Genomic DNA, 18,485 nt, shown 5'->3' with positions numbered 1-18,485 from the left:
GACGCCGGGCCCTCTCTCAGCGTCGCGAGGGCCGACTGCGAATCCGAGCAGATGGTGATCGGCGCGCTCGGCTGGTGCGGGTGGTCGCGCAGGTGGTTCAGGGCCGCGCGGAGTGTGACCATCTCCGCCCTGAAGCTCGAGCAGAGTTGACCGGCAGGGACGCGTAGCTCGTCGGTTGCACCGTCCGGCCACTCCACAAAGGCTCCTGCTCCTCCGCTGCGGACTCCCGCATCCGCCGACCCATCCGTCCAAACCCAGATGGCTTGCTGGGGGAGGGACGCTAGGTGTCTCTGCGCCGCCTGGTGCAGTTCGTCAGGTGGGGCGTCCCGCCGCAACGCTCCGATGTCCAGGGAGAATGTGACGTGTGGGCAGGCGGCCACCTCCCACGGCGGCGCGCGGGCGGGCAGCAGGGGCTCGATCGGCAGCACGATCCCAGCAGCCCGCCAGGTGTCGTGCCCCACCCCGCCCCATCTGAGCTCGTGCGGAACCCTCGTTCAGATACGTAATATCGCTATCTGCCACCTCGCGGTTCCCTTGTCAAGCCGAACTCATAGGCGACGGAACGGGGAGGGCACCGCGGCACCGTGCCCCCTTTGATTTTGGCATTTTAACATTAGCCCTATGGGCGTTGCATGGAATGAATGGGACCAAAAGTCGGCAGTGCCCCCCTTAATTGAAGGTATTCCGCCGCTACTGGCCGAACTGATAACACGCAATGGCCAGTCAGTCACAGCTCAGCTTCCTGCGGAACACAGGAAGACACATTCAGTGAGAGTCGGTGGTCATTGGTTGTGTCAATATTATGGACATGGTGACTAAAGAACGGTTATATTGCGCCAATAATGTTGCCAGTAGCAGCACCACCAATCTTTTGAACTAAAATCACTTGACATCGGTAAAAAGAAACCCTCTAGCTTTTTTTTCAAGCAATCCGTGAAATAGAGGGGATTAGAAAAACCGAAAACCCAAATATTTGCACTAGATAACATAGATCTTAAATTTTGGCCAACATTTTTAAAGCATAGGTACATCAGAGGAGCTGTTGGCGGCTTACCGTCGCGTCTGTGATGATCTCTGAGTCATGTCGCATCGTCCGTTTTGTTACGCCCGGTAGTTCAGCGGTGAGTCGCTGGCAATCTGGCTCACTGATTCAACCCCTCCGACGCCGGCGGGCTGTGTGGCGAATCACCTTTTACAAATATCGGGTATTGATAGCGTCATTCAGCGTATGTCGGTAGGCGCTAATACAGAAATTTTTGATGATAACCTGTTTGTTTTCAGGGCGCTGGAATCAGATGAAATAGCTCCCATATAGGAGATAGTGAGGTTGTTGATGGTAGGTATCTGAAGAGTGTTGTTTCCCAACTCAGAATAATTGTAATGTGCCATCGATTGTACCTTTTACCACAACCCTGTCGATACCTATATAAGAAGGCTTGCCTGAGTTACTAATAGTCTTTCATTTAGAGAAAAATATCTATCACTAATCAAAATCGTTAGGTATGCTGGTTCTGTTGCTCACCCCTTATCTACAGGCTACAGCATCTGCGCGGCGCACGTCTTGGTGATTCCTGCTCTGTTCCTCCTGTTTCGTTTTTTAGCCGTCAACCTTGAAATTTACCACTTTCCTAACAACTCAACAGGAAAAAATGGAACGCGATATTTGGGAAAAATGTATGTTTCCGAATTGTTTTATTTCTTCTTAAGCAGTTTGAACAAAAATAGAAGTCATTTCTCATTTGAAACTACCCCAATTATAACGATATGATAGTGCCCGTTATTGGCAATGTAGGTGGCAGCACCGTCGACTGCGACTTTTTCGCTGTAACTTCGACCTGCCCGAGCCTCGTCAAATCGCATTTTTACGCAAAACCAACTGCAGGGCTAGTGTTTTGGCATGCTCCCGCCACTTTATATCTTTGTCTAACGCGAATCTGTGAGAAAAACCCCTCTGTCGACACACCCTAGTCTATAGAGGCACCCGATAGGAGCCGCGGAGGTTCAGCACCAATACAAACAGCCGCCTGCCGCCTGCCCTTCACCTCACCTCGCGCCGGCCTGAAAGGCATCCGAAGGTGAGAAGTCATTTCAACTTTATGCAACTCATCAACGCGTCGCGAAGTCATGTTCGGAAAAACGTCTGAAATCCCGCCACCTCGCTGCGAGCCGGGAGCCCGGGAGCCCTGACCTTCCGTGCCCCAGCGGTCATTACAGACAGCTCGCTTTGTCTGTCTCATTTCCCGGTGAGGGAGTCAATCCTTCTCGGCGACGCGTGTGGGGATTTCGTCACCGCCGTCGGTCAGCCGGAGCCGGCTGTTCCTCAGCGCGTCGGACGGCGACGTCTGCCCCGCGTCGGCCGCTTCGTGTCAACGCCCGTCGGCCGGACACTGCACCTCGGCCGTTACCATGCGGCGGCCGCCGCGGTGGCAATCGATTGGGCGGCGGGGTCCAGTGCCCCGCCGGCCGCCTGGCGTCCCCCGCCGGGGCGGTCGACGCCCCCGCCCCCGCCCTCGCCGCCCTCACGCCGCCGCCTCCTGTCGATGCCCCTTCGGCGGCGTTCGGTGACCGCCTCCTCGGCGGGGGCGGCGCCCTGTGGGAGGCCTCCAAACGCACACACGTGCTCCGGCGCCGCGGGGCCGATGCAGGCGACGAAGAGTGATCTGCGGCCGATCGACGACAGCCGTGTCGACGGTCGTCGTCGCCGGCCGGACATATCGCCGGGGGACGGCCAGAGGGCAGAGCGGACGTACCGGGGGATCACCGCGAGCCGGGGGAGGGGTGCAGGTGAGGAGAGAGGGGAGAGCCGGCAGGTGGGAGGGGACGGGAGGGGAGTGCGGCAGAGCGGCAAAACTTGGAGCCGCCTGCAACAGGGCGCTGCTACCGGGCAGGCCGGTGGCCCCCACACTGCAGCAGGCCATTCACCACCAGTTACAATGTAACCACTCTCATCACAGGGCGAGTTACAGCCCGGCTGCCGCTCGCGGCAGCCGGAAAGGCGAGAAAATCGACAACAGCGGGCAACCATAGAGCGCGAGACGAGGCGAACGGGGGGAGAAGGAACGAGACAAGACGGCCGGAGCGGGAGAGGCGAGCGAGTGCTCCACGTCGGCCGGATTAGAGAATCTCGAGAGCCCAGCCATCGGCGGCGGCAGAGACGGCTCAGGAGCTGAGTGGGTTCCGCTAAGAGGCGCCGGATTTCCAGCCCAAACGTAGAGCGCCCGTCGAGCGCCCCAGGCAGATCGACCAAGAACAAAGGCTGGTAGAGCGCGCTGATTCGAATCTCTCCCAACAGACGGAAATTGTCGAGTTCTAATCGCCGGCGAACACTGGACACAATCTGGAAATAAATCATGCATACAACGGACCAGCGCGGCGGCTTGAAGCCTGTGCGAACGAGCGCGGTGCTGCGCCTGAGGCCGGAATATTTCAAAGTTTTGTCAAGTGCCCGCTACACTATATTCTGCAGCTGGGGAAATACTGAACGAATGGGTTTCTGGTAGAACAACGGTAGGTTTGGCCTGGTGAAAAGGTCCAATCAAGGCAACATATGTAAGGTTGAGTAGAACGAACGGTACGAGCGAACCAATGTTATAAAAGTTGCGTAGGTAGTACGGTTTCTCCAGTCCACAGAACTGAAGAAACTCGAGAGAGCTTCACAACTCGAGAGATCTAAAACAAAGAGCAGACATATAAAATGCAGGGAATTGGCGCTTTGTTCAGCCGCCTGCAACAAAACGAAGAAATCAGTCGAAGGCAGGGAAAAACCATCCCAAACAACAAGGCGAATTCCGCAGCTCGCTGTAAATCGAGGCGCGGCGCAGGGCGCCATCGACGCCGGCGGGGCCTTCAGAGCAGCGCCGATGCCGGTGTCGTCATCGGGGTCGACACGGTAACGATCGTGTCGGAGCGGCGCGCCGGCGTCGGCGGCAGCCTGCTGGCCTACTGCCCGCATGCCAAGCAGGGCGACCCGGCCCGGCCCGGTCCGGGCGGGGGCGGACGGCCAAATGCTGGCGCAGCAGCCCAAATGGCGCACGATTTGGCATCGTGGAAAGGCACCGCTGAGTCGTCAGGGCATCATCGTGTTGAACGTTTCAATGTGAGTCAGCATATTTCTGAATAATAAAGTGGAATGTCTAAATTGCCAAATAAGCACGTAAGGCAATTGTGACGAATTTTAGTCGTGGAAATGTCATCATCTATTGTTAGCAGAATCTACGTTACTGCGACAATTGGAGTCGTCGTTGAAAAAAAAAACAGCCAACAAAAAGACAGTTTTCCGGTGACCGAAGACCACCATCACACAACCCTGTGATCCCCGGAGGAAGAAAGTGAATCCGTCATCGCGAAGTGTCAACAAGCAATCACTCAGAAAAGCTGCAGCGCCAACCAAGCTTACAATCGCGTCTTCCAAACTTGCATGTCAGAAGGCAGCCGAAAATAGTCTTATTGAATAGCGCTGTATCATATTTATTGTCGCCGAAGCTATACCATTCGTGCTGTTGGTACCATTACCATTCGTATACCATATACCATATACCATTCGTACCATTCGTGCTGTTGCGTGACTCAGCACAATCAGATTCAAAGCCAGTTTGACCGGACATCTTCCAGACCGTCCGACGCCGCAGCGACCGCTCCGTGCGTTCTTTCCTGCTCTGCCTCCACAGTCCACGGGTCCACCATTCGCACAGGGTCCATCTTAGTGCTGTCTGAGCACCTCTATCCACTTAAAACGCTCCTCTTCGCTACATTCGCACCTCCATTCTTTATTCGGCCGAACGAGCGGCAGCGCCGCCGCCCGCCGCTGCCGCTCGCCTCCTCCCGTCTCGGAGAACCTCGTTAGCACGGCTCCGGCAGCTCGTCTGTTTTGTTTAGCGCGCCGCTGCGTATCGCCGCTACATCCACTTCCGCCGACTCCCTGAGGAGGCAGTCCGCCCCCCGCGCGCCGGCCCGGCAGGCGCTTCAGGAGGTGGCGAAAGCGGAGTCTGGCAGCAGCGCACCACCCAGAGGTCCAACAACAGGCGCAAGGTTATTGAACGATCTAGCAGGCTCATTCGCACCGCCAGCACCAACACTAGCTACCACCAGAACCACCGTCGCTGCTAGGCCATCAACAGCACACCCGGTGACCGCAGTCCCTCCCCATCCCGTCCGCCTCCGCCTCCGCCTTTCCCCAGCCTCCGCCTTGCCCAACCTGCGTCTCCGCCACGCCCAGCCGTCGCGTCGCGTGTGGGCCTCTGGGGTGCGCGGGCCGCGCTGCTAATCACGCCAATGAGTGCGCGCGCGGCCGGCTCGCCTTCTGCCACTGATGGTGCTCATCTGGCCCAATTAGAGGCTGCTGCTGTCCCCACAGGCCGAGCTCATACAGTTCTAGCAGCTCGGACACCGGCCGGAGGTGCAGGGATTTCACCGGAAGATGGGGCACAGGAGGTCGCTTTGAGGGGGTATGGGGAATCTCGGTGGGTAACTATTGAGATGCTTATGAGGTCGTGGGCAATTACGCTCATGTATATTTGTTAACATAGCATGATGAAGTTAGGCAGCTCGTCCTGCACGCCCTAACTTGCCGTGGGACCAGTAACAAGAGCATCAAAAATAGAACGAAGATGGTGCACCTACATTCAGTCCGCCTCCGCCGGAGATTGCATCGTGGGTAGGTGATTTGCATCACCATTCAGTCGGCAATTGCTGAGAGGGTTATATGACTCATAATGACTACGCCAGCCACTATAGCATCCACCAAAGGCTACGGGCCGGACACACCGCGGCCCGGAAACATTAGTCGCAGGCGCGTCGGACAGAGACAATCGGAGCGCAGCGGGCCGCCAGGATCGTCCTACTGCGTGACGTCAACCGGCCCCCCTGTGACGTCATTACATTTGGATGGACGTCACTGGAGGTCCGGCAGGGCGGGGATTGGGGAGGGCCCGTCGATTCAGAAGCGCTGGCAGTGACGCGAGGTTCGTATAGCGCTGGAGCTGTATTCTCTAGGACGACAGAGGCTGTCAGTCTAAAAATGTTATTCCAACTAGACCCGGACTCGCAGAAGGAAGGCAGAAGGAAGAAGTGGATGTGTTTATTTTGAGAGCGGGCAAAGAAACGAATTTGTATATTTTGATAGTGACCATTGGATACATTTATCTAGTCCTCAGATTGTTAACAATTTCAAGGAAGAGGCACATACCGCTAAGCGTATCTGTCCAGATTCAAACCTTCAAGTCCTGACCAGCCTCAACGGTCCCCTCTTCCCCACACCTTCCCCGGGTCCAGCTCTCCCTCCAGTGACCGTTAGCGGCACCATCACTGTCGGGGGAGCACCTCCACCACCGCGTCTCTGCTAATCGGCCGCCGTGTGGGGTCAGACGGCTCCCTGCGGGCCACTGCCGGCGACTCGGCGCGCCGCGGTCAGTGGTCACTGAAGAGAGCTATACTCACCGTGGTCGCCGCTACCGCCGGCACCGCGCACCATGTCGTTCAGGTAGTGCTCCAGAGTGCGCATGTTATCCAGCGGGCTGACTCCGTTCGACGGGCACATGCCGCTGCGCTCCTGAGGAGATAGAGAGGTCGGGTTAGACGGGGTGAGGGGAGAGTGGGAGAGAGAAGACACAAGGAGACGAGACCGAGAGGAGGAGTCAGAAATGTGAGAGTGAAGGCACAGAGGAAACAGCAGAACATTGTAGAAAAACACTGAGAAAAGGGCACCACTTCAACGACCAGTTATAAAGAAGCAGCGTAAGGAAACAATCCACCCAGGCACACGCGAGGAAAGTAACACACACTGACACGCCGTAAAACTAGCGTTCAGACATGAATCCATGTACTCGGGCCCGCTAACCGGTTGTGGGCCACGCCACATAGCGCCAGGGTCCTCGCCGATCGCTGAACCGTTCGCTGGTGCGCTGTGGGCACGGAAGGCGTGCCTGTGCAGCGACCGAGATCCGGCTGGGTCTCAATCAGTGGCACCACCGCTGGGCGTCAGTGAACCGCGACAGCCTCTTCAGACACTCTCCGCGTGATTATTTCAGAGGCCCGAGAGGCGCCGTGACCAGGCATATATCCGCCATCCAAGGACATACCTGGACCTGATGTCTATTCTGTACGTGAAAACAGCGGACGAATTCATTAGCCGAGCTGTCGATCATGTCACCGAGCTAGAGTGTCATGTTGCCGTGGCGGCCGGCCGATCTGCATTGCCAGCCGGTCTGGCGGCCAAGGCAGAGTTGTGCAAACAGCCGGGCGCAGCTCCACCGGCCGGGCGCAGCCCCAGCGCCGGGGCCGTGTCTGCAGTGACGCGGCACGAAGTCTGGCTTTGAAGTGAGTCGACAAGCCGCGTCAGTCGGCCGGACGGCACGCGGCCGATCCTGCACAAAACGGCCCGGCCACGCACCGGCTCAAACGGCGCGGCTCGACCGAATGTGTTTGGATATGGTCGCGGCGGCCACCCGGAGTTCCGTTCAAACAAACAGCGAGCGACTCTGGCCGCCGGACTGAGGGTATTGTGGACGACTGGTCCTCTGCTGTCCGTCCCGTCTGGCCTGCGGTGGCCGCCCGGCTCGCCAGAGACCCGCCTCAGCGGCCACACACTGGACCGGAGACTGGAGAGCGACTCTGGCCGGACTGAGCGGACCATAACCAGCGCTCGGTCCCACCCGCAGGAAGACATTCCTTATCCCGATGATAGCGGAAGAAAAACGAAAATAAGAACGCAAGACATAACAACGATAAAGACGGAGCGGGACGACAGAAGGGGGGCGTAAGAGAAATGAGAAGGAAATAAAGGAGCAGCACAACATACCATTCAAAAGAAATAAGGAAATATGAAAGGGTGTACGTGAACCAAAAGCAAAACGGTTCGGAAGCAATAGAGGAAAGACATGCCAAGATAGAAAACAAGAAAAATGACAAGAAGACGAGTCTCTATTTACTTGACATGAAACGAATCAACTGGCCGCGGTAAGTTCTGAGCTCCTCCACTCAGCAGTGACGACACCGCCCCAGCAACAGCCTTCCCGAATCCCATTAACCACATCATTCGGCAACCATCCCCGTTCGACATTCCGACAGGCCCCATCCTCCGGGCAATATTGCATCTCCATTCAGTCGGTGCGCCCTCGGTCGCTCCGGTGCGGTCGGTCTGGCAGTGTCCATCCGACGGTGGCGGCCGAGCGGGCACGGAAATTGTCGGCGACAGGCGGCAATCAGGTCCGGCCCGGCCATTGGCGGAGCCGCCCGCCGACACCAATGGAATCGGCTGCCGCTCGTGCGGATGAAAGACGCCGCCACCGCGCCGCTGCCAGCCGCATACGCTCCAGTCGAGATGCCAGCCGGCCGCCGCTTTTTGCTGCGTCTAATAAACAACAGTGGCCAAAGGTGCAGATCGCCGGCGAGCGGCGCAAATGATCTAAATCGCATTACGTCAGTCATCTATCGGCTCGGTAATAAAATGTTCAGTAGCTGTAGCGCAGATGTCGGCCGGAGATTGATCAATGGGGAACACCCAAATGACTTGGCCGCTCAGACAAAACAAGATCTGTTTATATGCCGCTGCACTGCGCCATACAACGGCCTCTAGCCAATGCCAATTTGTGGAACAGTGGAAGCCGGGATAAGATGGGTCTGCATCGGTTCTTTTTTCCAAGCCATTAAAAAACACTGGCATAGGAAGAGAACACGATATAGCTGGCGCAAAACAAAATGGCAAAATATTAATTGCCAGTGATTAGAGACACTACGGATCAAGAAAGCAGGAAGAAGGTTAGTGAACTATTAACAATGCGCAAATTACATTGCTCTTTTTACCCTTAAAAACATCATTAGCTCGCTAAGCTAGTGCGTCGTTTGCAATAGTAGCAGCTTACCCCAAGTGCTGGGCCTGATTTCATTTTTCACGAAAACCTTGTCAAAAATCAACAGCGCTGAGCCAGGGCTCTGTTTTCGCAGCGGCTTTCAAGAGCCGCTTTCAGCACGCTGCAATACCGGGTGGTAGCGCCGATCGCGCCAGCAATAAAGATGAATGATGGCTCTTGTTTACAACGTCAAAACTTCTCCCAGGGGACTGCTTGGCTGCGCGGCGCGACTCACTCAAAACAGGCGCCGGCGGCGCGACGGGCGGACGGCGGACGGCGGACGGCGGGCGGGCGGGCGGACGTACGGCGGACGTACGGCGGACGCCGGACGGCGGGGCGGTTCCGCGCGCCGCTCGCGCTGTGTCCAGTTTCGGCAGCGGGTAGGCTCGGGTGGCGGTGAACCGATACCGGCCCGTGCCGCCGCCCGAGCACGCCGCCCCAGACCCCGGCTCCCCTTACACGGGGCACAGGGATCGCCGTTAGCCGGCCGGCACGGGCGCGGATCGAGTGTTGCAGCGGGGCAGGGACTGAGCCTGGCAGATTCGCGCACCGTGACTGGGGCCGTATCGCAACAACCCAGTGGAATAGACTCTACGGACAAGCAGAAAAGCCGGAGAGGTTAGAGCTACCACTAATCGATAGCCGATCCCGGCTGTTTTGGTTTTAGTCGCCTGATAAAGCAGACATTGCAAAACAAGTCGATCACCATCGGGAAAGAGCCGGGAGCCGGATATTTTTACTGGATGATCGACCCCGAAGCGCAAGAGACGCTTGAAAAGCCGACATCTCGCCGGATGCACCAGGAAACCCACTCAGTCAGTCGCCCGTTTGAGCTAAATCTATAAAGCGGAAGCTGACGAAGTCCCGCAGCTGCAGGTCGGGTGCCTTGATTGACACTCAGCCACAAAAAGTCGGCATCGTCATCTTTAGGTGCAAATCCTGTCCCAGTCGATGTAGGGAGCGGTCGGCCGGAGCCCTCGCAGGCGGCGGCGGGCGGCGGCAGCGGGCATTGATTCCGGCCGGCCGGCCGCCGGCAGCGACCAGCTGATCGCCGCAGGGGAGGGGCGAGGACGGCTGCAGCCGGTTGCCATGGTAACCGTGCACGCACCGGCCACCGCCGGCCCACGTAGGCACGTCACCATCATTTACTGCCGAATGCAAGTTACGCAACGCCGTTTACCGGGCGCAGCGATCGGCGACATTGGGCGACAGAAAAACGACGAGACGCAGGGGAAACGGACGAAAATCCCGCTATTTTACGCAGACGTAAAAAACTACTACAGCTCACGATGGCAATAAAACACATCGGCACAAAACACTTGCCAGCAATAACAAATTTATGAGCAGACCACCGTCACTGGCACGAGCAGTCACCAAAAACAAGACCTACAATCAAAACGCATTCAGCGTTTTATTAGAAAATAGAAATCAAATCAGACTCTACACAAGCGTTCCACTTTAATATGGCCCGAATGCCGGCTTTGTCAGCATTAATTATGCGTTAATGAACACATTTCTGAGTGACGGTGGGACGCGGTACAGGCGACGCTGTTGGGTGCGGCGCACGGGTGGAGAATGTTTGAAAAAGTTACCCCGGCCGGCGACCGAAAGTCAGAAAGACGATGATGCTCAAATATTTGTCAACGGTTATCAACAAACCCCTATTCTGTGGCATAGAATAATGGATGTCTGCCGTTTGTACCTACGTTTTTAGGGAAAACTGCTGTACGCAGGTGCGGAAGATTTCGTAATTGTAACAATTTTGCAACACGCCTTAAAATTTCGGACGCATGTCACTAGTGCTAGGTCAGGTCATCAGGTCAAATTTGCTGGATGATCGTGCTAAAAATGCCATCATGCCCTTTGCAAAGCTTATTCCGTGGAAGTTGCAACCTTCCCACACAAAACAAAATGTCAAATTTGACCGTTTTGCATGCCCCTTTATTGATTTGAGCTCGCACCTGAAATATTATTCGCGACCGAGCCTTAAACGAGTAATCGAATGCTTTGTTTGCAGTGATTAAGCTCCGTTATGTTCATGAACTGTGAGAAAAGTTGTCGGAGAACGCTAAAATCAGAGAAATTTGGCTTTTGATGATCTATGGTGATTTTATTATTGAGCTTGCCTAAAGCATGACCTGATTTCTCTGATCACGTTTGTCGCTCTTTCAAACGTCGTTCCGCTTCTCGCCTCGTAGCCCAGTAACCGAGTTAGAAGGAGCGTGAAAAGCCCACCTCTCGACTCAACGTGTTACGATAAGGCCACCACCCTGGCGCAGGAAGTTGGGGGAGCCTTGAAGTTGAGCCCCAGCAGCTCGTCCTTCTATCTCACTGATATTACCCTCGTCCTGTCTTGTGATGTTATTACAGTGCCATCTTACGATAACGGCCCTTAAATATGATTTACTTCTGTGTGATGAAACATGTCGGGCTCCGCGATGAAAAGACTTAAAAACATAGAAGCTCCAAAATGAAAATAAAGTAATTTTCAAGAACTTTTCAAGGTAGATAAGAATAATGAGAGACGCTTTTATAGATGGCAGTTTTTTCGTATGGAGACAGCTTTTAGGATTTACAAAAGTGGAAAAAGTTACCCCGGCCGCGCCGGGGTCGGCTGAAGGTTACCCCGGCCACGGCCGGGGTGGCCGGGGCAGGTTCTCCACCCATGGTGCGGCGCTGAACAGAGCGGCACAGTGGCATCGCGCGCCGCTGCTAATCTCTGTCCGGGAGCAATCTGTGGCTGCTCTGAGCCCCCGCCAATTGGGAGCCGCTGGCCCATTGAGGACGGAGCGCCGGGACGGGGGAGGGTCTCCTATTCAGGTCGCCACGGCACGTCATTAAGAGAGGAGCCCAAGTATGAGGATCTGCTAGTGTCGCCGCTGGCAGAGGCCCTAATTCAATATACCCTGGGCAGAGGCATTAATTCGGCTCCGAGAAGCCCTTTCCTGTCGGGAGTCACGGATGTATTTCTCAGAATTGCGCGGCATTCTGCACGTCTCTATGAAGATTTAATATAACCTAAGTCCTGGAGTATGAAGACTCGTTGAGAAGATGCGAAACCCATATGACACATTCGTGTCACCCAGGGCTTTTCATTTGATCCGTCAAGTCCCAAACAGTGCAACTAATTACCAAGAGCGGGCGAGCGGTGACAAGAAAAATCAATATCGCCATCAAATTAATTCCTCCGGCTTAATTTCAAACTTCCACCCCATTTCCATCAACGCAAGTCACTTCCTCGTCGCCCATCCCCTCTGTCCCTTCCTGTCAGTAATACGGGCAGCCGAGCCGGGCCTCACGGCGGCCGGCGGGCAGTTAAAAGGCTCCCCTCCTCGTCCCTCGCCCCTCCCCTCTCCCCGCGGATCAGCTGACTGGGCCGGCCGATCAGCTGACTGGGGAGCGGAGCGGCCGGCCGCCCGTTAGGAGGGGAGCGTGCCTCACTTCCGCGTGCAGCCGGTCCCGCCGCCGTCACCGCCGCCCGCCCTCGGGACCGTCGGCGACGACTGATTTGGACGCCTGCCACGACGCAGGCGGCGCCTGCAGCGATGCGACTCCCCGTGCGCGACAAACGGCCGAGAAAATGGCATCATTTGAATGTATCGCGAGGCAGTGGAGGCCGGAACTGCCACCGCACCGGCGCGGCGACGCCGTGGGACAGCCGCCGCCGCCGATCTGTCGACGGTGGCACCGAAAGGAAATGGTTTTAGGGCAGACGATCGTGTAAGCCGGCTATTTGGGATAAAACTGCAGAATCAATATCATAGGAAAGGCCTACATATAATGTAGAGTGACAAGTTAAAAGGTGAAAAGTGTCGCACCAGTGGCGGTGTTCCATCCGATTTCCGAAAATCACTGTTGCGGACGCCTCTGGCTTTCCTGTGTGGACTGTATGTGTGTTTGTTACGTCTCGCAGCATTCGGGTTGGCGGCCGGGGTGAATTGTGAGAGGATGTAGGATTACTAGAGGCAGTGAACGAATAATGAAGAAGGGAAGTATCTAATCGGTAAATAAATAAACACGGATGAATAATTTACGGATCAAGGTTCAACAGCGCCCGTCTCAGAGCGCATAAGGAGCACACCCCGCGGCATGCATGTTGGGTCGTTCAACAGCGCCCGTCTCAGAGCGCATAAGGAGCACACCCCGCGGCATGCATGTTGGTTCTTTCAACAGCGCCCGTCTCAGAGCGCATAAGGTGCACACCTCGCGGCATGCATGTTGGGTCGTTCAACAGCGCCCGTCTCAGAGCGCATAAGGAGCACACCTCGCGGCATGCATATAATGTAGGATGACAGAGGATTGATAGGAATAGTGAGTAGACCCGGCCACCGTGAGAACTGTGAGCTGCGCGCCGCTCTCCTTTCCTCCACTCGCCACTTCGGTTTCACTCACACCACCACCACTTAAACACAGTCTTCTAAATAGAAGAGTTCGCTATTGACCGAAGACGGCGAGATGGCAGCAGTACAGCACAGACACAGTAGTTAGAAAAGTTAGACGTGAGCGGCAGCAAAGCGCCGCCGTCCCCGTTTGAGAGCGAAGTGAACTCGTCGGCGACTAACAGTGAAGTGAGACCGAGCAGAGCCCGGTATCGGTTCAAATACGTGGCCAAAATGTCACTCGATACAGGGGTCGTGACGCAGAGCACAAAAAAGGCGGCCGGCACGCCGCGTCCCCTCACACACCCTTCCAGTTCCCAGGCCCAGGGCCCCGCCGGCCCCATTCGGAACAGGTGACAGGTCAGCCGGGTCGCAGGGTCACAGGGGGACGCCGTTCGCGGCGTCGATACGGCCCATTGCTTCTGTCTCAGAAAAAAGCTATGCGCGGCGACAGGTGGCCGCTGGGCGGGCGGCGGCCCGGCTCGGCGGCGGGACCGGCGAGGCGGGGTGACGGGCGGCGCGGCGGCGGCTCGTCTCGGCATCAGCGGCGCGACATTTGCCTAGTTTGTCGGCAACATCACTCCCCCCTGTGTTCGGTCGTACGTTCCGAACACACACAAATGACCGACAAACTTCTCACACGCTATTCCTATGACTACTCACTAGTAAGCGGCACACATGGACATCAGACATTTGCCGAGCGAATAAGCCAAGCCAGACCAGGCCGACCAACACGGCGCTCGTTCGCCATGCGTTGACTTTTCTCCTCTCGATTCGTCTCGTTCTCAGCTTCAATTCACTTGTGGTCCTCTACTTCATCGTCTTCCTCCTTCTTCGTCTTCCTTCATCTTCTCGACATCCTCCTTCTCCCCGTCTGCACAGATTCACTTGCATTCCTCTTCTCAGAAGCAGATCCTGGTGGCTGGTCGCGTGTACAGTTTCGCGATAGCCGTTTGAAGCTCGGCCGACCGGACTCTGCCACCCGCTGCCGGCAACACGCGGCAGATGCGTGCCAATGGCCCCGAGCCCCGAGACATGTTTCATTCTTCTATCAGCACCATGTCCCTGACTTCCAGGTTTCGCTGCTCTTTGCGCCACTTGCTCCGCTGGATGAGAGTCGGCACGTACTCTCTTGTCCACCTCTTCCACACATGTTCCGCCACAGCTTGGACATGCTTCCATCGGCGTCGGCGGCGCATGTCTCTGTCTCTCACGAGCCCTGGCGCGAGATGCCTCGAGGCGCCACCGAGCAGAACATGATTTTGCGTCAGAACCTCTGGGTCTGGCGGCTCCGAGCTGACGTGGATCAGGGGTCGATTGTCGACCATGTGCTCAACTTCCGTGGGTGCCGTCACAAGCGCTTCGTCCGTGAGCGTCTGTGGACCCACCACCTTCTTCAGAGTGTTCTTCACCGATCGCACAATTCTCCCCCACACTCCCCCCATGTGGCTAGCAGCCGGGAGGTTGAAGAGCCGGTCAAGTTCGAAGACAATGAGCTTTCCTGCGATCTCTCTTTCCATGGCTTGCAGCTCCGCCTTTAGCTCGAGACAGCTTCCCACGAGGTCGGCGCCGTTATCGGAGAGGATAACTGATGGTCTCCCTCGCCTTGCGTCGTGGAGTGGTGAGAGCGGAAGCAGATCACTCTTCCCAGGTAGCTCGTTCCCCAGCGCCCGACTGTGGGTTTCCTCCGGATAGCTTGTCCTCTGCACCCGTTTGAGTATCCAGATTTCGGCATCCCTGAGTTCTTGGGCACTGAGAGGTCCGCTGAGACGCGTTTCATCGTCTGAGGCGCATATGGCTGTGTTGTGAGTGAAACGTCTCACACAGGCCGCCGCTAGACGGTACTTGAGCCAGCGCGAGACCTTCACGGCGTCTGGTAGCCCGAGCTGTCGTCGGATTGTGAGTCTCGCGAAGCTCTCTTCCTTCACTTCCTCTTGTCCCGGTCTGAGCGGGCTTGCGTCTTGCTTTGATGGCCAGTCTTCCTCATCTTGCCACAGAAGACCGCGCCCGCGGAGCTGCTTGCAGTCTGGTGCTAGCTCAGACGCGGTCAGCTCTCTTGAGCAGTCGTCTACAGGATTCAGCGTTCCTGACACGTGACGGCACTGCTCCTTTCTGGTCAGGTCGTGGTTGCGTTTGAGTCTTCGTTCCGTGGCTTCGAGCCGTTTCATTGCGATCCGTCCGTTGTCGGGGAGCTCCCCCCGGTCTTCCTTCCACAGCATGCATGTTTCGTACCTGTCCGGAGGCCCTTTTGTTTTGCCTTTCAGGATTGACAGCGCACGCTCATCCTCCCGGGACTGTTCTATAGGCTTGTCGTACTTGGTCCCAAAAGCCTCCGTGCACCAGTCCTTCACGGTGGTTGCTAGCTCGTCGTCGCTGCTCTGGGCGTTGCGTTGCAGGAACATAACCTGGCGCAGGCTGCTTGGCTCCACTGCTGATATGGAACCAGCTAGTGCCCATCCAAACCCGGTTCTTATAGCTGCTGGCTGGTTGGAATGACCCTTTCGTACTTCCTGTTGGAGAACAGCTTCCAGCACGTTCCCTCCGAGCAGCAGTTTCACTTCACCGCCATCATACTGCGGAAATGCTAGTCCACGAAGGTGTTTGCATTGCTTGAGTTGGCGGTGAGATACCGTTGGGGCAGTCACATTCAGTGATGGTACAGCCCAGGCTTCCGGGATTTCGCTGTACCCTCCCTTTACACCATCGCCGAGTGCGCTAACCGTCAGGGTAACGCGTTCAGATGGTTTCTGCGCTCCGCTCCCCTCCACATTTTGGATGCAGAGCTGGCGAAGGTCCCCGGTGATGCCCAACTCCTGCAGGACATCAGCGCTGCACAGTGACGTCTGAGCTCCGGTATCTAGCAGCGCCAAGACGTCTTTTGACTTTGCCGCTCCGTGGACGCGAACCTGAACGATCTGCAGCAGTGTGTCGGTCTCATCGCTCAGGGAGGCTGCTACAAACGGCGAGTTTCCCCTGCCTTTAGCTTGCGGATGTGGTGCCGCAGCCGTTGATGATCCGCTCGGAGAGTCTTCTTCCCTTGAGCTTCCCTCCTCATGTCTCGCGTATCCTGAGCTTCTGTGTAGCATTGGATGATGAGTGAGCTTGCAGCCCTCCACCCCGCATTTCCGAGAGGATCTGCATCTCCTGGTCCAGTGGCCCTTCCTCAGACATGAGAAGCAAAGGCCGTTCTCGTACACCATCTCCATTCTCGCTTCCAATGTTTTCTTCTTGAATGACGGGCAGTCAGCCACCCTGTGATTATCGCCGCACACCAGACAGGGTGGCAGCGAATGTGGTTCCACTTCTCCAGCTCCATGAGTCGCTCCAGTCGCGAGCGCTGTCCTCCGCACCGCTCCTTCACGCTGCGTGCCGGCTGCATTCCGTTCCGACGTTCCAGACTGAACTGCCGAGAAGCTGAGGATGCTGACTTGCACCTGAAGCCATTCGCTGAAGGTCTTCAGAGTGGGTCGTTCTGGCCGTAGCCGAAACACTTCACGACCCCATTCTCGGGCCAGCTCATTCGGCAGCTTCTCCACCACCCTCCTGAGGTTCTCACTACTGGACAGATCGCTTGAATAGCCAAGATTCTGTAGGATGGTCACTGTGTTATGAACGATGGCGTAGAACTTTTCCATTGCTGGAAGATCCGTGAGAGCTGGTGGGTTGGAAGTGAAGATTTTCCTCAACTGACTTTGGATGATGTCTTCTTCTCTCCCAAATCTTTCTTGTAGGGTTCTCAGAGCTTCCAGGTAGAGGCTGCCATTGAACAGCATGCCTTCAATAGCTTGGGCTGCCGGCCCTTCTACTGCGTTCTGCAAGTGAGCCATTCGCTCTGAGTCCGATAGAGACGGCTGGTCGTGGACGAGAGCCTTAAATAGGCCGATCCAGCGAGGCCACTCCTGAGGGCTGCCTCGGAAGGTAGGCAGCGTCAGACGTGGTATACTTTTCACGAACGCTGATGGGCCCGGGACGTCACATCGCCGCTCGGAACCCAACGCTGTCACCCAGCTGGTTGGGTCCTGGTTGGCAGTTCTCGGCTGGTTGGCTATCGAAGAGGTACTAGTAGCTTTCGGTGGCGGCGGCTCGCGCCGGAGCTCTCCCAAACCACTGATCACGCGTTCTTGCTCTTGCTCGTTTCCCTTCCCGCGGCCGCATCCGGTGTTGTTTTGACGACTAGGCGCCACTTCCACAGCGACCTCATCTTCAAAGTCGTGTCTTCGTTCCCACTCCAACTCGTTGCCAGCGGCCCTCCAGAGACGCGCCTTCAAAGTCGCACGTTCCACTTCCTCTTCTAGAGCCCTTTCTTCCAGCAAATCTTCTTGTTTTCTCATCTCTCGTTCTCTTTCTTTCCTTGCTTCTTCCATCGCTCGTTCTCTTTCTTTCCTTGCTTCTTCCAGCATATCTTCCTGTCTTCTCATCTCTCGTTCTCTTTCTTTCCTTGCTTTGAGATGCTTTAGTTCGAGAGCTTTCAATTCCGCGGTGATTTCAGCCTCCTTGAAAGTGGCTGAAGCCTTTGAGCCTCGTGATATATGAGACCCGCACACTTTGCTTCCTTCCTCAAGTTGCACCGATGGTAGGGGGAGCATTCCTGTGCGTGACGCTGAGCGGCTCGCTGATGGGCGAGTTATCGCCTCTTCAATTCTTGCGACCGTTTCGGCGTGCCGCGCTGTCATTCTTGTGGCGTACTCCTCCGCTTCTTCCAGCTCGCTCACATCTTGCAACTTCTCTACAAACTCCTCATTTGCATCCATGAAGGCGTCCAGCGTTGTGTGCAGCGTCTCGAGCCGCTTCTTCAATTCCTCCTCACTGGCTCGCCGCGCTATTTGCGCGTCAGCCCTGTTACACGAGCGTGTGAACATGGCTGCCTTGCGACCGCGATGAAGCTTTAATGCTTTCCGTTCAGCGGTGATATCTCCATCCTCTCCTCCTGCAGGGTCGCAGTTCTCTAGCATCGTCTCCCGGTTCTCCGTCTCCGTCTCCTCTTGCCCTGCAGGCTCGCAATTCTCAGGCGTCGTCTCCTGGTGCTCCGTCTCCATCGCGTCTTCCATCGGTCCACGATACTTCTCAACTCGACTGACACGGTGGGAGCAGAACTTATCGACGTCACGGACGGTTGTTCACGCACAGTATCGACTTATTGTACATTCTCTTCTAGACTTCTTACTTTCTTAGCTGATACCATCCGGCCCGGAGGACCAGCGAATGTTGCGGACGCCTCTGGCTTTCCTGTGTGGACTGTATGTGTGTTTGTTACGTCTCG

General features: G+C 56.3%; 1 protein-coding gene across 1 annotated transcript in view; it reads right to left on the bottom strand.

The window, feature by feature from the left end:
• Window positions 1-18,485, bottom strand: part of LOC122371931 (cytoplasmic polyadenylation element-binding protein 2-like) — a 65,481-nt gene that overhangs the window by 37,149 nt on the left and 9,847 nt on the right. The window contains exon 2 of the mRNA XM_043348730.1: window positions 6,436-6,547. Coding sequence (XP_043204665.1) covers window positions 6,436-6,547 — 112 coding nt within the window. The remainder of the gene's footprint in view (window positions 1-6,435; window positions 6,548-18,485) is intronic.

This window comes from Amphibalanus amphitrite, unplaced genomic scaffold, assembly GCF_019059575.1.
Source record: "Amphibalanus amphitrite isolate SeventyFive unplaced genomic scaffold, NRLGWU_Aamphi_draft 001294F_arrow, whole genome shotgun sequence".
NCBI classification, from domain to species: Eukaryota; Metazoa; Arthropoda; class Thecostraca; order Balanomorpha; family Balanidae; genus Amphibalanus; species Amphibalanus amphitrite.
This window is presented reverse-complemented; position numbering and strand designations above follow the sequence as displayed.